The 20,945-nt window shown below is 41.9% G+C and overlaps 1 protein-coding gene across 1 annotated transcript in view; it reads right to left on the bottom strand.

Annotated features, from left to right (window-relative positions):
* The window catches only part of LOC138246473 (IgGFc-binding protein-like), a 292,884-nt gene that overhangs the window by 55,104 nt on the left and 216,835 nt on the right, over positions 1 to 20,945 (bottom strand). Inside the window, exons 18-19 of the mRNA XM_069201110.1 lie at positions 13,474 to 13,673; positions 213 to 354 (exon numbers count right to left, since the gene is read on the bottom strand). Of these exons, the coding sequence (XP_069057211.1) occupies positions 213 to 354; positions 13,474 to 13,673 (342 nt within the window). The remainder of the gene's footprint in view (positions 1 to 212; positions 355 to 13,473; positions 13,674 to 20,945) is intronic.

The following is a 20,945-nucleotide window of genomic DNA, read 5'->3' as shown; positions in this document are numbered from 1 at the left end:
CGTCTGAACTTTGGCAGACGGGCTTTTCCTTCCGCCGAAGTCATAATGAGGGCATATGTCTGCCTTTATCTTAGCCTTTTTAATTTTCCATTTCTAATCTTCTGTGCTTGTATATAAGAATACACACCCTGCTAAATTGTGACTTTTCAGAAATGTATGAATATTTTAGATTTTCCAAAAAGAGAGGGGGAGTTTCTATTGAGATTGCATACCTGTATTTACGCAACCTACACGTCCATCGGTGATCACACATTTCTCGTCGCTGGCGCAGGAAAAGTCTTGGCAGAACAGCAGTCCTCTGCCTTTGCAGGTGCAGGTCTGTTTGCAGCTGTCAGCAGTGACCACCTCGCCAGGCTGTGGTGGGGAAGGACATTTAGAAATGCATTTACTATTACTGAGAAATTTGATACAACACTGGCAGATTCTTGCTGAAGCTATTGATAATAATAAATAGTAAATGTACCTATGTTTCTGTTCCCTGATTGCATCCCGGGCAAATCAATGGCATAGCCCCGCCATATTCCATGTGTTATATTGTACGACAATAATGCCCCTCCAATAAATCATCATACAACTACATTGCAAGCTAAATATAGGTAGGTAAACTAGGTGTACACAAGATATTATGGTTAGGTAGACGATACTAAGGTAAAAACTAATATACTTTCCATGATGATGCAGTGATATGCAATGTAAGGAATGGAATATTACTGTAGATTGATACGACGGACCGTGATATAATGACGGACCTCCATTTAGATACACTGGCCTGTCATGAAATCCCCCACCGTGAACCTAGAGCAACATTTTGATGAGCTTGATTTGACACATATTCAAGAGCGGCTTAACACCTATCCTGAGCCACAACTTGAATGAAATGAGAAGCATTATTTGTACTGTAAGTGTTTCTGGAGCAATTCCTGCATGAAACAGCAGTTATGATATATTAGTTGTCAAGCCTTAATATAAATACCTTTAGCAAAACTTGTGTTTAACCATTCAATATCTTAAGTGACAGAAGACGTTCTATAATGCTTCCTCCAACTACTTGGCCACTACTCTGAAGGACTTGTCCAACAAAGAGGGGCGTGCTACCTCCCTTGACATTTTGTGCTGGAACTTTGCTGGGATTGTGGGCAAAAGGGATAATAGTAACTCGTGGCATTTCTTGAGTAAACACAGCATTTTGTATCCACAAGACACTTGGGAAGTCATCAACAGCCTCTTTCAGATGGCTACTGCAGATTTAGGGCCTGATTAAGAGTCTGGTGGTCTTAGGACTGTCAGACTTGCAGTGGCAATCGGACTTCCGCAATCCTGGTTGTCGGACTGCTGCAATCCTGGTGGTCTGACCACCAGATTACGTCCCTGGCAGTCGGACTACCAGGGGACGGCTGTGTCTGCCAGGAACTGTTTTGGGGTGACGGCGGTCGGAGTTGTAACCAGCCAAGGCGGCACTGTACTCAGCAATGCCTGGCTGATTACAACCCCACTTTCCACCAGCCTTTTCATGGTGAGTACCCTGTCATGAAAAGGCTGGCGGAAAGCCAGTGCTCGGGCCACAGGAGGACCACATGGCATGAGCAGTGCAGGGGCACACCCTGCCCAGCACCGTCGGACTGAGACTGCACATTCTGAGGGAGCTGATCAGCTCCCTATGTGCTACGGTATACATCGTAGCACTGTTCCCATCCGACTGACTGGTCGGAACACCCTATTACCATGTTCCTGCTAGTCATCTCAACAAGACATTGTAATAGGGTGTGAGGCGGCCCTTACGTACCCTACGGTTGACATACATTTTTTTTTTTAAACTCGAATAGTACACAACACACTGCTGATAATGTCAATTCTTTAGGAATTCTTTTGGAAGGGCATCTTCATCTCGCTGGGATTTACACCCCGGTTATTTTTGTTGGGCGATTTTATTTTGCATCGCTGTCAAAAATGCCAGTTGCTGGACAAGGCCAATTCCTGATCCTCAGTCCATACAGACTCACACTTCAATCATTTAACCATGGGTGAACTAATGAACACTGTTAGACATGATTTTAACTGTTCTTTGCTGGAGGAGGATTATACTGAGTTTGGACCTAATATGGCTATGCCCACCTTTAGAAGGGAGAAGTTGTTTTAGGGTGATTGATCTTATTTTTGTTTCTTCTACCCTTGCTCCCTTCCTACTTGGTTATGAAGTCCATTGGGGTTCACAGAGCAATCACTACCAAGTGTCTGACTTGTTCTCCTGTGCTTCTATCATGTTTCCCTAAATATCTTATGCACAGGTGTCTGGGACCATTGAGCACAAAAGGCGTAGAATTAGATAGAATGACATAAATTCTGATGTCTTTCATCAAAAATTGCTTTCTACTTGTTATGAAGAATGTTTTGCTTACTTTGATGATAGTTGTCCGTGCGAATTCCTGCTTTTTAATGTGATTTCATATAATGCCAGGTCTTCCCTCACTTCTGCCAAGCAGTCTCCTTTCCCAACAGATGGTTTCATCAATTTAGCTCCCTGGCACGGGAAACATCCTGAACAACTAGGTCTAAACCACTACTTGCCTGAACCACTACTGCTAAACAACTAAAAAGTCTCTACAACTAAGTACTGAACAACTACTGTCTAAACAACAATTGTGCCTGAATAACAATTGCCCGAACAACTAAATTTAAGGTAAGGTTTTCTTTTTGTTTTTTTATGGTTTATTAGTTGTTTAGAATATATATATATATTAGTTGTTCAGGAAATTGTTATTCAGGCACAATTGTTGTTTAGACAGTAGTTGTTCAGTACTTAGTTGTAGAGACGTTTTAGTTGTTTAGCAGTAGTGGTTTAGGCTATAGTTGTTTAGGACCTAGTTGTTCTGTCACATATTCCCCTGGCACATCACAAGATTAGGAAGGCTCTAAGAGAGATCCTAAAGGACAGAACTAAAGTTGCCTCTTGTCGTGCTTCCTATAAATTACCGGTGTTACAAACAAAACGTTCCTTGAAGTTGGAGGCCCGGCAAGAACTGATTGAGGCTAGTACTTGAAAGGATGGTACTGTATTTTAGGAGATTATTAATAACCCACATTTTAAGCAAGATTCAGATTCCCAGCATTCATCACACATTTCAGCTGATACTTGGATTAGCCACTTAAAGGTCAACTATGATGCCCCTAGTTCTATCTCATTTCAATCTGAAACTCAGTCCTCTTTCATGGCGGTTTATCGTCTTGACTTTGTTTTTAGTTGGGAAGAGGTTAGAGATGCTGTAGCTGGGCTCCCTAAAAACAAAGCTGCTGGTCCCATCTGATTCACATGGACTTATTCAGGTCTACAGTTGCACTTTGGGCTCTGCTTTTGACAATTCATATAAATGCTGCTCTCACACATAGGGCCAAATTTACAAAAACTGGCACATCAGTACAGATGCACCAGTTTGCTTTTGTTACCTCTACCCCTCCTAACGACACCATGTGTGTGCGATATCAATAACACGGCACACTATGGCGGTTGTTAGGCCAACAGCATCAGAATTTTTGATGCTATTGTGATGCTTTGCTCCACTAGCGTCCAAAATTTGGGCGCTAGTGGAGCAATGTGCAAGGAGGACCATAGGTTAATATAGGTCCGTCATTTTAGTGCCTGCTCTGAGCAGGCATTAAAAATGACACAAAAAATGGCGTGCAATGAAATCTTGTAGATTTCACTGTGCCATTTTTGTGGGCCTCCTAATGCCAGAATGTCCCCCTTGCATAAATTATGCCTGACGCAGGCATAATGTGGTGCAAGGGGTAGCAAAATGGCACATTGCATGCATTGCACTACTTTGTAAATATGGCACGGGGTAAATTGCCTCCTTGAGTCACATTAGCATTAAAAAAATTATGCTAGTGTGGTGCAAGGAGGTGACAGGGCCTTGTAAATCTAGCCCATAGTGTCCCAAAAAGCTGGCCTAATTCACTGATTGGTCTAGTCTCCAAGAAAAGGCTCCAGAAGTGACCCTTAGTGTTGACACACTATTTCAGTAATAGACCTGGTAGTGAAAGTGAGAGGGAGAATGGTCTTTCTAGATTGATGACCCGGTCTAGCAAGATCTATGTTCTTTCAGAGGCGCAGTATGGCTATTGCCCTGGTAGAGGGACAGTGGCCCAATGTGTGAACCTGTTTTTCTCCTAACCAAAGACACAGTACCTAAAACTGGAGCAATACATCTTGCCTTCGTTGACCTGTCTTCAGCATTCGATCAAATAAATAGAGATACACTGTGGCTCATATTGCTGGACGTGGGGATTGACAAAAACATTGTCAGTTTTTCTGCAAGATTTACAACTTAACTTTTCCGCTTCAGTAAGATTTGTAGACAAGGGCAAATGCACTGAGCACTTTTCTCTTAGGATGAATTTTGGCCCCCTTTTTATTCATCCTAATATGTGAACAAACTAGAACAGGTCTTTATCGCTGAAGGGCATGATACGCCTATCTTAGGTGGTCGGCCATAGCCACCACATCTTTATGCTGATGCCACTATTTTAGTCTCTAGAACAGCACAAGGGTTGCAGTTCTTACTGGATCATTTTGTTTCGTACATGGACAGCTAAAGTGATAGTTGACCAAAAGTAGAACTGAGATGTCCAAAGTATAGGTCATTAGCAAGGTAAATGCATTCTCCTACTATGGCATTTTATTTGATAGTTCTATAGTTGGTCAGCTCTGGTCATGGGCAGGAGACGTTTTTGACAGGAGCATCGCTTCTACTTTTGACTTCGCTACTAGACTGGGGTATGACTGTGTGGCAGCTTTGATCGAGCCCCATAAAACTAAATGTGTGTCTATTGCATTGTATGGCAGTAATATTTGGGGTTATGCTAACATCACCAGCTTGCAACTGAAAATCAATATCTGAAACATCTACTTTCATTCCAAAAAGGTGCCACCACTTTTATTGTCCGTGAGGAACTGGGGCAAGGCTTTGTGTCAGACACTATTCACTAAAGGATGTTATTATTATGGTTTTCTTTATGGCATGAGGCTCATTATCTGAGACTGCATGAACCTTGACTATGCCCTTAGTATTCCCAGGGTTAGATATGTTCAGGAGGATCTGACCAAGCTGGTGCTCCTTGAATTGTTTTTTAATCTGACTGGCATAAGTAAAACAGACTTGATTGAGTTAAAAAGACTTTCATCTCCCAGAATCAGGATGAGAGGGAATATTGTGCACTGATGAAATAGTCGGTGCGTTGTTATATCCTTTTAAAAATAACTATGTTTGTTGTACTATGTCTCTTATGTGAAATGTCAACGACTCATCACTTTATGCTAATTCGATTCAGAGTGAATTTATTTCATCATTTGCTGCGTATCCCTAAAGGATGGGTTATTGCTGCTGGTTGTGCCTTCTGTCCATGTGATTTTATATGTAACCAGGATACATTGCACTTTACGTTGACTAGCCCTTTTTTCCTAATTTTGCTTAAACTTTTTTTTAAACCTGTTTTGACAGGAATTAACTTTATCCAAGCTAGACCAGTGTTGTACTTCCAGCTGTTAAATGATACTTGCATTTGCTGGCATGTTACCTGCTTTTTAAACACTGTTGTCAGTTTAAGGAGTGTGTTGTTTTGTGTTTAATGTATTGTTTTCATCTGTGATTGTTTTTTAATGAATTTCTTGTTTTTAACCGAATGAAGTTGATGATGATTATTAAAGGGTGAAAGATGGCTTGGTGTAAAGAAGTCTTTGTAATGATCACTGCATATTTCAATCATGCCGACACCTTGACATTGCTAATGCTCAGCATGAGGGATATAAGATGATACCAGCAGAAATGCTTCCAACGAAGAAGAATCTGGATTGGGATTCAGTATTTTCACTTTTCTTTAAAACTATGATCAACTATGGCTAAGCTGAAGAAACAGCATTGGATAGCTGCAGAAACTGTTCTTTCAAGGATTGAATCAGTCTGGCTAAACAAATGAATTTATGAAATTAAGTAAACAGTCATTTTTCACAGACGTTTTCCTAAGCAACCACACATAGTTTTTGATGCAAAGGCTTGGCGTCCTTGAGACAGACATTTCGAAGAAGAAACATCTGTTTTCTTTTTGCTAAAGTTTTCCAAATTTCCTTATGTGCTATATTGTAAAGTACACATACTGACCTTGATTTTTTAAATGTATCTAAGCATGGTATTTTGTACTTGAAGGTTGCAATTCCAGTACAAAACCTATGCTAAATATCACACACACAAGATTATACTGTGGTTCTGGGGTGGGAGGTGTTTGGCACAAGGCTGCCTAAAGTATGCCAGAAAAGAGGGAGAAAGCAACAGCTCCATATCTTGACACTGCACAGGTATAAAGGCTTGATACGTATGTTACTGCATTTCAAACTGGTCAGTCTGTATTAAAAAAATGCAGATATAACATTGAGAAAAAGTTTTCTTCCTTCCAAAGTTTTCCAAATGTCTATATGTGATTGTTAGACCTGTCAGCCTTAGGGGGTCTTCTCCGATACTTTTTGCCTTACTCTGTGCACTTTACCACTCATAATCATTGCAAAAGTGCATATGCTCAGACCTTAAAACACAGTAGCATTGGCTTGTCCCCAGTTGGTGTAATCTATTTACTTATAACTACCTAGTAAAGTGCTATTACATTGATCCAGGTCCAGTACATTAAATGCTACTATTGGGCCTGCACCACTTGTTAGACCACCAAATTGACTATCCTTGCCAACCTGTCTCAGGCCTGCCATTACAGCCTGTGTGTGTAGTTTTAAACTGCCATTTCTACCAGGCAAAATGAACCATGGTCAAACCTGCCTTTTTAATACACATAAGTCACCCCCCCCCCTTAAACAGCCACAGGGCGGAGTGTAATGTGTAATGTGTTTAAAAAGTAAGACTTGTAATTTTAAGTTTCACTTGTACTGGTAGTGACAAACTCTTAAATTCATTTTTCACTACTGCGTGGCCTAGTTCTCCTATAGAATAACATCAGAGCTATCTTATTACATTTAATAAGCTGTAACTTCCAAATGGGACAAGGCAACCAGTTCATGATTGGTGTCTTTGGAATTGAAATGAAAAAATCCTTTTTATGATGAAGTTTAATTTTTGTCTACAATTTTCAAAATGCCACTTCAAAAAAGTTGGCTTTTTCCTGCTATAACCATGTAGTGCCGACAGCCTGCCTCTGAGACACATGATTAGGTGTAGTTGGCAGCTGGTCATTGTATATTTCTCCTAGACAGCCACACCCATTAGAGAGCTTAGATGTGCCTGGGTAGGCCATCACTGGCTAGTGGAAGGGTGCAGCTTGGCATGGCCTCACTTATACATGATTAGGCTATGTCCTGCCTTCACACAAAAGACTCCATACCCCCTGTAGTTAGTCTGAAGCCAGAGCATGGGAGGCAGAAAACCTGAGCACTTCAAAGGGAATTCTCTAGAAGTTTCTCTCACTTCGAAGAATGGACCAGGTAAATTAGGCCTGGCATCCTTGGCATGCTTTTCTCCCTAACTATAGCCTGCCAGGAATAAGGACGGTGCTGCTGAACGGACTGCCACTCTTCTGGACTGCTACTCTAAAGGACTGCTGCCCTTCTTCCAGGGTGAGAAGGACTGGACCAGTATCCCTTGAACCCAGAAGCCCAGAGTAACTCCAAGGGCTAGTTGGCTGGCTACCTGATCTAAAGCCTCGGGGACACAACAGGCTTCTAACAACCATCTGTGAAAGTACCCTGCCAAGTGGGCTTATGGTGCTGTGCCAGCCTCTGTGGATTCAGTGGAACTGACGCTGTGCAACGCATCTTCGACGCAGATCTTAGCAATGCTAACTGGGTCTCTGTGGCCGACCCACTCTCCATTGTGGTCAGTCTGACATTGTGACTTTGTCCAGGTCGGGCGCAACCACACATCCACAGATGGCACTTTGTGCCTTTTAGAGCTATTTTCCCTAAAATATTTAAAATTGCATGTTTCCAATTCTGCTGATTGGATTTTTGTCATTTTCGCCTTGTTTTATTTTTTAACGAAAGCTCTGTTATTCTAATTTGGTGTGGTATATTTTCTGTGTGGTATTGTTTACTTTGTTACTATTTGAAGTGTTGCACAAATACTTTACAAATTGCCTCTAAGTTATGGCCGACTGCTGTGTGCCCAGCCACCAGAAGATTGAGCACAAGTTAATTTAGTGTTAATTTAGGGTTGGCTTGTGCCTCACCCTAATTTCTTACAAGGTATAAATATTTGGTATTAGACACCAATACTACAGTACACTCCTGGACCTGCTGGCCTCTCCTGGAGGGAGATCCTGAACCCCAGGTCGTGTGGACCCTTGGTGTGGCCTCAGGTGCGCTCCCCTGAAGTTTTTTGGGCTTCTCACCAAGATCCTGCTGCCTACGCCACCCAAAAACACAAAGTCCTGGTGAACCTGACTCTACACGCTACTGCAACTGCCAACAGCTGTGCTTCATCCCACAGCAGTGACAGCTCGCAGTGACCACCAGTACTAACCTCCAGCTAGGACCGTTTGCGATGCCAACAGGAAGTTTATGCTACAGCGATAGCCATCCCCCAACGCTCAGCCTGTTCTTTGTGCTACATCGACGACCACCTGGGGTGCCCCCCCTGCTCCTCTTGGCCCCTTCTACTGCAAAAAGAACTTGTTGTGCTGGACTATGAAAGAAACACTTCCAGTGGGACTAAGCTGGTCCCTGTATCCTGCCCGTGGTCCATCGCTGTCGGCCCGAACTTGTGACTTTCAACCGGTCCCAAACAACAACATATTTGTGAGCGAAGCTTTGTTCTTCTTGGCACTATTATTACTTACATTTTTTAAATTGCATTTCTTCAGTTCTACTACTTGGACTTTTGCCATTTTGGTGTCAAATTAATTATTACAATTTACTCTACTTTTTTCAATAGGTGTGGGATTTTTTTTGTGTTGTGTTCTCACTTTATTAGTGTTTAAGTGCTGCATAAATACTTTACACATTACCTCTAAATTAAGCCTGACTGCCTTTCTGCTAAGCTAACTAGGCTTACGCACAGGTTAATATAGTGACTTTTGTTTTTCACCCTTACAGGGATCAGGGATTGTAACTGTTGCTCACAAGGGCTCATGCTCTCCTCAAACAACAACCCAATTTCTCACAGTCAGTTTTTGGGATGTGCTTGCGGTTTCTGGTGAAATGGCTCAGATAATTTCAATATGTTAATGTTGTAGAGAATATTTCTCTAGGGATCTTGGGTGGCAGTAAGGACAATAATAATCTGAAGGAAAACTAATTATACAACATGCATACTTTCCTCCATAGTACAGTACTCACATTTCAAATAGTTTTCCTGTCACACTATACCTTCCACAAATACGGTACACACACATGAGTGGGGAGGATGCCCTTTAACCATCTAGAATCAATTTCCATTAACTGGAAGTTTCCCCTAGGTCTTGCTTAAGGTGTTAGTATCTTCTATTGACTACAGTAGCTTTTCACTCACTAGTAGTTTCTCTTGCTCTGCTATGAAATATCAGCAACACGTGGAGTAACTCTAGTGGGCTCACAGATTGACAAGTCTGCTGGAGAAAAAAAATCACAGACCAGATCGGGAAAGGTCGAGCAGGCTTAACCTAGTACAGCTTTTCTTGATAGAAAGGGACATTCATCCATACAGCGTCTGCCCAAGATGGGCATGTGAGCGTCCCTATAATAATCTATGATCGACAATGCAGACTGCGTCAATAATATGCCTTTTTTAAGGTGGTCAATCTTAAAAGAGCTCCTCAGTAAAATCTATACGCTGTTTGCCACTAAACACTAGGTGCAATTTTGGAAACTGTGTTTACAGAAGACCAGTCTATAAGCAAAGTGAGATAGTGCCTGACATACCAGAGCCTCCAGAAGTCTGATAGTGCTTAATGAGAGGCAATTACATGTTAGTCCTCACTGTGTCCTACTAATCAAACATTCTAAGATATCCCAACAGAACATTCATATGTTGTGTGCCTTTGCAGGGCAGTGTTTGACCTGCTTTGTAATTTAAAGCAAAGATCACCACTAGGCAGAGCAGCCAATAGCAGCAGATTAGAACAAACAGGTCATCTGATGTGCATTTATGTAAGTCCTTTGTGTGCTCAATGGGAATACATATTTCTTTCTGGCTGGGAAATCTAGACGTTTTTTAGAGATCATGAGACAGGTCACTGGTTCACTCTTTGAGTGGGATTGTAAATCAAATAACTACATACTCGTTCTTTCTTCTTTCTGTTCTATAATTTATTGATCCACAGTAATTCATAGAGTATAGTGTTATTTCAGAATATATGAAGAATTTGGCTTTTCTCACGACCTTCCCTTATTCATTCCTGTTGTCAGTCCTTTCTTCCTTCTTTCTTGTTCTCAATTATCCTTTTAGTACTCTTTCCTTGAATTTGCTATTTCAGTTGTTTTATTTATATCATCTCCCTGCCTGTCTCGTTTCCCTGGAATCAGACCCATCTTCCAGAAGTCCAGCTCCACCACATGTTACAACCGTGCATGAATGGAGAGATGGTCACACTTCATAAAGATTCGACTGAAGCAGATAAAAGGTAAGTGGATTGCATTTAACTAATTGTTTGTCTGTTTTCATCTTCAAATGGTAAAGATAACTTGAAGGGAGGTTTTGTCCTTGGGACATAAGATATGTAATCTTGGCTGCTTGGTGCTCTGTTATTGCAAGCTAGTGTCACACTACTCTGTCCATTGTATAAGATATCATGATAGGAATGGGCTAATACACCTTGTTATAAGGGAGATGCCTGCAAGGAATTAATATGCATATGCATACTGATAGCTGTAAAGCCTTTGGTGACAGCAAACGCTGCTGCTGTATGAAAAAGCACCATAAGTAGTAAAAGACACTTAAATGATCTGTGGGATGCCTTGGGTAATCTGCTTGTGCTGATCACTCTGTGAATGAAGTTTATTTGACATTTTTGGGCCATGCCTATATGGTTTTGTGTGTTGTTTGAAATTAAGCACGAGGGCCACTAAGCACTGAATTCTAACAAGCGTGTAGACCATTGCTCATTTGAAAATGAGGACTATGCTCTTGTTGGGCATCTGTGAGAGTTGTACAAAGCACTTTACATTAATGTTCTAAGTAGTGTGTACTCCTCTCACTCATTTTCCTTCTTGTGTGACTGTGACGTTAAATGCATTCAAAGTGGTTGGAACAAGGTGTGTTGGCAAGCGTCAAGCTCTGTTTCAAAAGCAGAAGTTGCAAGTTTGATTTTGTCATAGAGGCAGCAAGAATGAAAGTTGCACTTGGTGGACCTGAGGCTGCATCTTGAACACATTCGACATTGGTGAGCTTTTCTAAGCCTGCCCTTGTTCTGTTCACATTGCCCTGTCTGTAGCACATACTAGGCAATCCAGAGAAGTGGCTGCCCCTTCATGGTTCTGACCTATACTGTCTCTCATCCAAATGGATCCCTAGCCCTCTGTAAGAGGGGATGAGATCCTATGGGCGTTCTTTTTATACCATCACAATCTAAATGTGAGAGCAATAACTTTGAGTACTAGTGCCTCTTGGTCTAGACAGACACCATGAATACACTACAATAGCTCTTTTTCATACATAATCAGTGTGACTGTCTCTCTTGGTACAAAATTCTTTGCTCTATTTATTCACAAAAAATATAAGATAAACGTTCAACAAAATAAATCAAAGTACAGGCAGCAGAGCGCTCAAAAGTGCAGTGTTGTGCAGTATTTACAACGATATATATATGGGTATATATATGTGTATATATATATATATATATATATATTTATATATATATATATATATATATATATATATATATATATATGTTTATATATATATATATATATATATATATACACACACACACACACACACAAAGCGGGATATCTTGTTTTTTTCTTTTTGTAACAGGAATAGTCTGACATATATCCACAGGTTACTGTCTACAAATCAATTGAAAAACAGACAATCCCCTTCAGCATTTCAACGTTTCAACCCTTGAATCAATTTGTAAAGGTCTTCTCAGGACAATATGTGTATCACTTCCAAGCAGTGTACTTATGCCTTGTGCTGGGTTACTAGACGCCTGGATCACACTATTCAAAGACGACCGTGTGCGAGTCATTTCCGATCACTGCACTTTTTTTGCACTGTACCGTCTGCACTTTAATTGATTTGTTTAACATCCATCTGATATGTTTTGAGAATAAACAGAACAGAAGTTTTATACACCAAGAGAGGGAGTCAGACTAATTATATATGAAAAAGAGTTCCACTGAACTATTGTTGATTGTTTACATGTTGTACCCCAGTTCCGCTTCTGGGCCTAAGAGGTGGGTCCTGTGTACAATTGTACTGAACAGAAACCCTGCATGGAGTTTATCTGTAAACCTGTTAACCACTAAACAGCAACAGTGATCTGAAACTGTATGAGGTGAGCCATGGTCCCAAAACAGGAGTGTAATGAATCCTGGAGGACCAGAGACACACTAAATGGCTTAGTATGGCCCAAGTGGTGTCACAGCAGAAACATTCATCACAGAAAAATACTCAGAGGTAGAGGTTACATTCTTATTGCTTTGACATCAGATGGTGTCAGCTTGGGAAACGTGCAGCAAAATCCACTGTTTTCTGTTTTTTACTGAAAAGCAAATATTTCCTTTGGTGGTGTTTTATTGGTTGCATCGGTCTGACTATGCCTGCCTTAAATGGTCTCTGTTTGAGATGTTGTGGATATTTCTGATGATATGTTGACTCCCTGGAACATTGGTACAATTCTCGCTTTTCCTGACCTGATCGTGGCCCATCCTTAACATATTGTGGGCATTCCTGCTGTCATTCTGCCTATTCCCGGCATAGCTGTGCCCATACTTCACTTATTTTGGGCATGCTCCATGATATTCTGGCTATCCTTGGCAAGGTACTGCCATTCGGGTCGCATCTAGAACAATACCAACACAGTTCGTACATACCGTGGGTATTCCTGCCAATGCCTGTCTCAAAAGTGGCCCATCCTAGATATGTCTTGGGAAAGTCTGAGAATTTACTTGAAAAGGGCAAGATGGAGAAAAAGTGAAGCGAAGGAAGATGCCGCATAATTTTAAAAAGTGACAGGCCAGGTGAAACTGAGCAATCTGTTTTTGTAACTGGTTAGAATGTTTTCAAGTTTTTCACCTTGGGAGTTTTATAGACAGGCAGTTATTAAGTACTGACCTTTAGGAATCTATGTATTTTCGCCAATTTATTTGACAATTGTGTTGTAAAATGTATCAATGGCTCTCCTTATTCCACATTTTTTTTTCAGGGTGGGGGGGCATCCTTTCTACCAATAAAATGAGGTCAGGCTTGCGGGCTTCCTTCAATTAAAATTGAATAAGGTATTTTCAAACGATTAACTTCGAGGGAAGGACATTCAAGAGTAGACAGCACAGCAAAAAAGAAATACCTTGTAATATTTTCCATTTTCGAAGCAGCCGCAGTCGTCCATGGTCACGCATCTTTGACCATCGAAGAAATACCCATCTTTGCACTCGCAGCCCTCCGCGCAGGAATCGGGGCAGCTGCTTGTGTCCGAGATGCGGGAGCAGCTGGTGGCGCACGTGTCGGCGCACTCTTTGTAGGAGCTGTTTTCAGGGCAGGTCAGTGCTTCAAGGTGGAATTAAGAGTCGACATGTGAGGGTTAATGAGACGAAAGAAAAAGAGTCAAGAAAAAAAAGTTATATGTCAGAAGAGGAGCCATTGGCGTTAGGACTACGGCAAGCACCGTGCTCGCAGCTAATGTATTATAACAGAACATGCAGACATAGGCTCATATTTATGGTTTTTTTAGTGCCGCAATTGCGCCGCTTTTTTACGCAAAAGCGCCGCAAACTTACAAAATACATTGGTCCATATTTATACTTTTCTAGCGCCGCATTTGCGTCATTTTTTGATGCAAAAACGGCGCAAACTTACAAAATATAGTTGAATTTTGTAAGTTTGCACCTTTTTTGCGTCAAAAAATGATGCTAATGCGATGCAAAAAAAGTATAAATCAGGGCCATTGTATTTTGTAAGTTTGCGCCACTTTTGCGTAAAAAAACTGCACAAATGCGGCGCTAAAAAAGTATAAATATGGGCCATAGTGTGATCCGGTTGGCAAGAACTCATTGAGGGCCAATGTATCATTTACTTCTTCTGGGGATCGGGGACAGCAAGGAGAATAGAACATTACAAGAGAAAAAGAAAGAAGTAAATAGGATAGAAAAGTTAACAGGCATGTCCGAGACAGCAAAGCTGGAAAGTGAGAAGAGAGAAAGGAAAACAGAAACAATGAAAAAGGGTGGGTAGAAAAGAAAGATAGCATGAAAAAATTAATAGAAGAAAGTATAATAAAAGTATGTCCGAGGCAGCAAAGCTGGAAAGAGAGAAGAGAGGAAGGAAAACAGAAACAATGAAAAAGGGTGAGTAGAAAAGAATGATAGCATGAAAAGGTTAACAGAAGAAAGTATAATAAAAGTAACGTGATTTGAATGTGCGACAACAAAAGGCAATATAAACAAAATAGAAATTAAAGAAGTAGTAGTGAAAGCAACAAGAAAGAAAAACATCAAATAGATAGAAGAGCATGTTGAACCGCAGAAAGACCAAGAAAGAGAAAGAGGCAAAGGGGAAAAATAACAGTGAAAGAAAGCAAGGGGGGAGTATATGGAAAAAGTGAACAGAAAACAAAGATTGATAAAGGAGAATTTCTTAGGAAATAGGTGTCAGGGTGAAATTAGGAGAAGAATGATAAATGTTATCGAGAATGAGATAAGAAGGAAGGCAACCCAAGAGGAACAGGTACTCTAACACAGAAAATCAGCAAGAAAAACCAGTAGAATAAAAGACAGGTGAATGTATTAAGAGATAAACCCAGGCAGACTGAGACAAGTACACACAGAATAAAATATAGTCATGAGGATACAGACTTAGAAGATGATTAAGAAAGTGACAAAAATAGCTGAAGACTAAAATATAATATTAGAGAAAGAAGCTGACATCTGTTACTTGGGGAGCATTGGTACATCCTATCAGAAAAGTACCCGTGCATAGAGTCCTAACCCTAGTGCAAGAAAATGATTTTGTTTACCTCCCGCCTAGAGTGAAATGGGTGCTTGGTGACTGAGTGAAACAGACCTTACATTCCTATCTGGTGTGATCCAGCACTGGTTGCCACAAACCACATTTCTGCTCCCGCAGGTTCACTGAGGAGTAGGGAGAAGGCTGTAGAAGATATTTAAACCCAAGGACTGCTGAGATTCTAGCTTCCGCAACAAAGCCCCTTCAAGATCAATCTCTTCTTCCCATCCAACAGAGACTAAGGCATTGAATGTGGCCACTTTCATTGAATTGAGTTAAACATCAGTCCTTGAAGTCCTGGTCATCACTACCAACGGGTTCACCAGGAATCTTTTGGTCTTCTTCGGCAGACATATTTCCTCTGAACTTAGACACACTCATATGGAGGCATCTTCTCCTCAGTCAACATTTTCCTTCGTGAAATGTCGTCAGATCATTGCAAACTTATGAGGTTCACAGGTTAGGTAGAAATAGCTTCACAGGTGATAAGGCTTCTTGCACCTGTTTTAAGTTTTGTATATTTGCTTTTTTTTTTCCCTGCAGCCTTTGGCAAGGCAGGTATCAGGGAGTCTAGCAGCTTCCAAAGGGATATGTTCTGCAGCCGATCATCCGAGAAGCATATTGGTCAATGCACACTGTCATGAAAGGAGGGATGTTTTCCCTTAGAAAAGAAAAGAGGCTCACCTCCATGCCAATGCCTTGGTCAACAATGATTCTCATGACACCTCATGCAGACTGACCTGAAGTTTGGACCAGTAATGTCACCCCTCTAATCCCGGAGTTACCAATTCCAGGGACATCTGCTACTCTGTGGGAGGCGTCATGAGTGGTCCCCCAAATAAATTACGAATTACAGAGGAGTCTGCAATACTACATCCAAGTCCACTGTTTTCTCTTCTTTCTCATCATTTGAGCACCCAAAATCTTGTTGCGGAAATCGGTGGTGTTGCCAAAGACGTAATTATGAAGCGTCCTGTACCATCTGTTACCAGCCTCAGTCTGTCTAGTTTCCATGAATCTTTTTTCATATTTTCATTGTCCTGTAAACTTTAGTCTTTTCAGTGATTCACACCTTCATTTGTCCCAGTTTGATTTCCCCTTTGCACCCTTCTGGGAAGGGTTCAGTCAAGCCACTGGTCGACACAACGTATCCATTGTGTCCGAGCATTTGAATCTCTGTTTCCACTGAGATCTGATGTACTTGGATAATCTGTTGATCTCCACCAAGAGCTGGTACCTCTCCATTGTACTGCAAAAAACGGCTCTTTCTCCAAGTCCTTAGATCTGAAATAAGGGAAGTGTCCGCTAATCTTGCAGACATTCTCATCATCTGGAGACAATGTTGACGACCATAGTAAACACACACTGGGAAAATACTTCATATCTGATGGAGGCCTTGTTTTTAGGTATCCTTGCAGGCCTAAATCTGCCAGTTATTCAGCTCTTCTTGGGGCATTTTGGCACATCATATTGACAGGCTTCACGCAGCAGACCTTCAGAATCCATTAACTGTTCTGCCGAATGCTTATGAAGGTACATTATTGTTTCCACTGTACACTAATGACAGAGGGCCAGTCTTAGAGGTCGGCAGATGGGGTTACTCTGTAACAAATGTGACATATGTCCCGTCCACCATATTACGATCCCATTATGTATTATGGGAGTTGTAATACCGCGGACGGGATACCCATCACGTTTGTGACGGAGTAACCCGTCAGCCAAACTCTAAATCGGGTCCTAAATTCTAAGACTCATTTCCACCTGTTTATTGATAGTAGTCTGGCAATCGGGAGGCACCTATCTTAGGTGGTGACTTTGAAGAATTAATTTGATCGTAAATGTCTATGTCATTCAATGACTACCCCAATTGTTCCTCTGTTTTTTTCATCTCCTTACTTCTGCTCCGTGGTGTTGGGCTGACTAATGCACTGTAAGGTAAGCACCAGGATTGGCCTTTCTGTCGTGAGCACTATCTCAAATTTGTGGTCCTGCAAATGAAATCACAGACGTTTTTTAGGCCCTGGGGAAATTCTAATTACACTTAAGTAATTTCAGTAATTCTACATCACTCTTGAGATGTGGAATTACTGAAATTATGCAGTTACCCCAGCTTCAGTAATTAAGAGAAATATGGGGGAGAAATCCTACTGCAGGAGTACAGGAACAACTAACTAAGAGAGAGCAAGCAGTTGCTGGCTGTTGCTGTTTGTGTCTGTAACATTTAGTGCTATTTACTTTGCACACAATGCATAATCTAGTTCAGTGATAAATGCTAGATTATGCTTCTCACACAAGGGTCTCCCTCCCCAAAAAAGTAATTTACCATTACCTACATATGTTATATATGTAGGAAAGTCCTCCTTTTTGCCCTCGTCACCCCCAAAGCTTTTGGACAGATACTGGTGGTTACTGACTCTTGACTGTGCCCTGGATACTGTTTACCAGTCCCAGGGCCAGTGCTCTGTGTAAACTATAAATGCAAATTTGGCTAATTATAATTGGCAGAATCAATCAACCTATAAGTCCTTAGTATATGGTAGGGCATGTAGGTTTAGGGACTGCAGCATAGTTAGTGCACCCATAGGTGCACTGCCGAGGTGCCCAATGACATTTTAAAGGCAGGCCTTTACTTCCAAAGTCTTAAACTACCTTATTTTTACATATAAGGCACCCCCAAGGTGTGCCCTAAGTGCCCGTAGGGTTGGATGCCAAGTAACTAGAAGTAAGGACCTTATGACAATTATTTTATAAGCCCTGGTGAGGTAAAATAGCCACATTCCTTTTTTTCCCTCACTGTAGTGAATGGGCTCTATAGGCTAAAATGGAGAGACTTTATTTTAATTAATACAGTCCACATAGAAGCTAGATATTTTGAGTTTGGTATCAAATTAATTGTTATAATAAATCCCACAGTTTGGATTTAATATAAGTAGTTCAGGGAAAAAGTTGTAAAACTATACCTGAAAGTTGACAACTTCAGCTCTATAGTGACCTTCTCTGATTGGCCAGCCTCTCACAACCTGGCCAGGCTGCCTTGATGAGCTGTGAAGTGGCCTGGGCTGAACACAAAGAAAGTGCCTGGGGGAGGAAATCTGCCTCAGCAGATGGTAAAACAGGATGGGGTAGAGCAGCCAAACTGGTCTTCAAAGGAGGGAAGGACATTTGGAGCAGCTCAGGACCTCCCCCATTTCCTGAAAACTCAGAAAACCAGGTGCCCTCTTGACTAGATTGGGAGAGGGCAGCACAAGGGTGTGTTTAGGATTTTTAGCCACACCAGTAGGCAGGCTCAGCCAGACCTAACCTCCAAAATTCAGTTTCTGCCATTTTAGATTTTAAGGAATTTTGCTTTCTGGGATTAATTTTTGTCACACTTCCCTTGAAGTGTTCATCCAAGGCGGTAGCATCTTGTCAGTGATTGGACAGTTGACCCCCCTTGCTTTCCACCCCAGGAGCAAGGATAAACATAGCAGAGCTGCACCCACACATCAGATCCCTACTAGGAACAACATCAGAAGAAGAAGGACTGCCCTTCTGGAACCCTGACCTGCACCTGGACACTGCACTTTGAAGGACTGCACCAGCTGCACACTTCGGCTTCACCACAAAAAGGACTTTGCCTGGCTTCAACTGGTTTAAGAAGGGACTCCCCGCTTCCCTCAGGTGAAAAATAGTTAACCAGAGTCCCCTGCATCAATTCCTGAAGGAACTGACCAGCTGACTACTGTCCAGTGGGTATTTTGGAGTTTGAGCCAGGTGCATTCTGGAAGTTGGAGTCCTAGCACTCAAGGAGCAACTCAGAGCTTCTGAAACCGTGGGGTGAGCTGTGGGCTCCTAAAGGACCTTCAAAGACCTTCTGGGAGAAGATTGAGAAGTTTGGAGAAGGTATGAGAACTTTTGGTAAAATGCTCCATAAAGTGCCGTCGAGAGTTCAGCTGGCTTACACCGACCGTGACCTGGCCTGATTTGCAGGTTCATCCCGCTGAAAAGCTCCGGAGCCCCAGACTTACAGGATTTCACCGGGGGCAATCTGACAATGTCGACTCGAAATCGGCTTGCTGTGAAGGGTCGTACGGCGCCGGAGAGAAAAAGCTCCAAAATAGTGACAAAGTCCAAATGTAAAAAAGTTGACCAGGACTTCCCATGCAGCGTATCCAAAGAGGGCTCAAGGAACGTCGGATCAAGATTCAGCTTTGGCCCAGATGAAGATTTCCCTCCTGAAAAATTGTCTAAGTCCAAAGGTAGGATTCTTCACCGAGGTCTCCTGTGACACGTATCCGGAGGGGGCTCCAAGGAGGTCAGTTCAGAGGTCAGATCGCTGAAGAATATCTTTAAAAAAAAGACTAAGTCCGAAGGTAAACTTTTGACCAAGGCCTCCTGCTTGCTGTAGCTGAGCAGGGCTCCATCACAGTCAGCCTTAAACTTTAACTTTGCCCCGGTCGAAGTGCGACCAGATAACCTGAGTAGAGCTTTTAGTTTCTAAGAGCTAAAAAACATTAATTCTTTAAAAATTCATATCTCTGGTTCCCCTTACCCGATTTTATTCGTTTTGGTGTCAAATTAAAGATAAAAATATGTCCTATTTTTATAAATTGGCTTTCGATTTTTAAACTGTTTCCTGTGTTTCATTTTATTACTGTTTTGTGGTACTTGAGTGCTTTACACACTTCGTCTCCTAAGTTAAACCTTGTTGCTTTACGCACTTTGGGCCTTATTATGACTTCAACAGACAGAAAGGCCCGTCCGCCGAAGTCCGGACGGGTAGGTTGCCACCAGTGTGCAACGCAGACAGTGAACATTGCAATCTGGCTGGCAAGGGGGCCCCTGCACTGCCAATGCCAATTGCATGGGCAGTGCAGGGGCCCCCCTGGGATCGCCTGCACCCCAACTCCGCCACCCTTTTCATGGAGGTGTTACCGCCATGAAATCGCTGACAGAGAAGGGGATCGTAATCCCCAGGACAGCGCTGCCCTGGTGGATTAGGACCGTCAGCACCTCTAGGCCGTCATGAAGTCGTAATCTGGCGGTGCTGGCGGTCTGACCGCAGCGTTACTGCTGTGGTTGTAATATGGCGCACGGATGACTACATTAGCGGCGGTCCAACCACCACCGCGACCCTGGCGGTCATTAGACTGCCAGGTTTAAATGAGACCCTTTGCCTCCTGAGTTAAACCTTATTGCTCGTTGCTGAGCTACCAAGGGTTGAGCTGGGGTTAATTTATTGAGACCTTACTGAACCTAGTGGTGGTTAGTGGCCTATTGCTATGAGTAGTTACTTACCTGCCCTTACCAATCATCAACTTTCCAACAATATATATATATTAATATATATATACATTTTATATGTGTCTGTGTGTGTTTAACTTACTTGGTAAAAGTATATCTGTGGCGTAAAGGCATGTGTGGTAATGACATTGCATGGTAGATGCATGTGTTATATTGTCATACATTCCTTTTCTCTCCCCTCTATAGATGAAAGTGATGATCCATCTGTGTGGATCACATACAAACTTGATTCATTTTTATATTGGCTACCACACTGCATTTGCATACCCCCCCACACCTGCTCCATAAACTCGACATAATGCCTTGCCACTTGCCAAAGATTGACTCCTGTGTGCTGAACAGATGCCATAGTATCAACAGTCATTTGGCTTCTTCAGCCTTCTTCCTCTTTGGGTTCTTGCATATTTTAAGTATCACCATTCCAACAGCTATGTTCTGCGTTTCCACTTTGATGAGGTCCATGGGAATTATTCTCAATTTTCGTTGCTTTGGCATCTGGGCATTGGTATAATCTCCAGAGGTTCTTTACGAACT

Source organism: Pleurodeles waltl, chromosome 7 (assembly GCF_031143425.1).
Source record: "Pleurodeles waltl isolate 20211129_DDA chromosome 7, aPleWal1.hap1.20221129, whole genome shotgun sequence".
Classification (NCBI taxonomy): domain Eukaryota; kingdom Metazoa; phylum Chordata; class Amphibia; order Caudata; family Salamandridae; genus Pleurodeles; species Pleurodeles waltl.
Note: the sequence above shows the minus strand (reverse complement) of the source record. Positions and strands in the feature narration are given on the sequence as shown.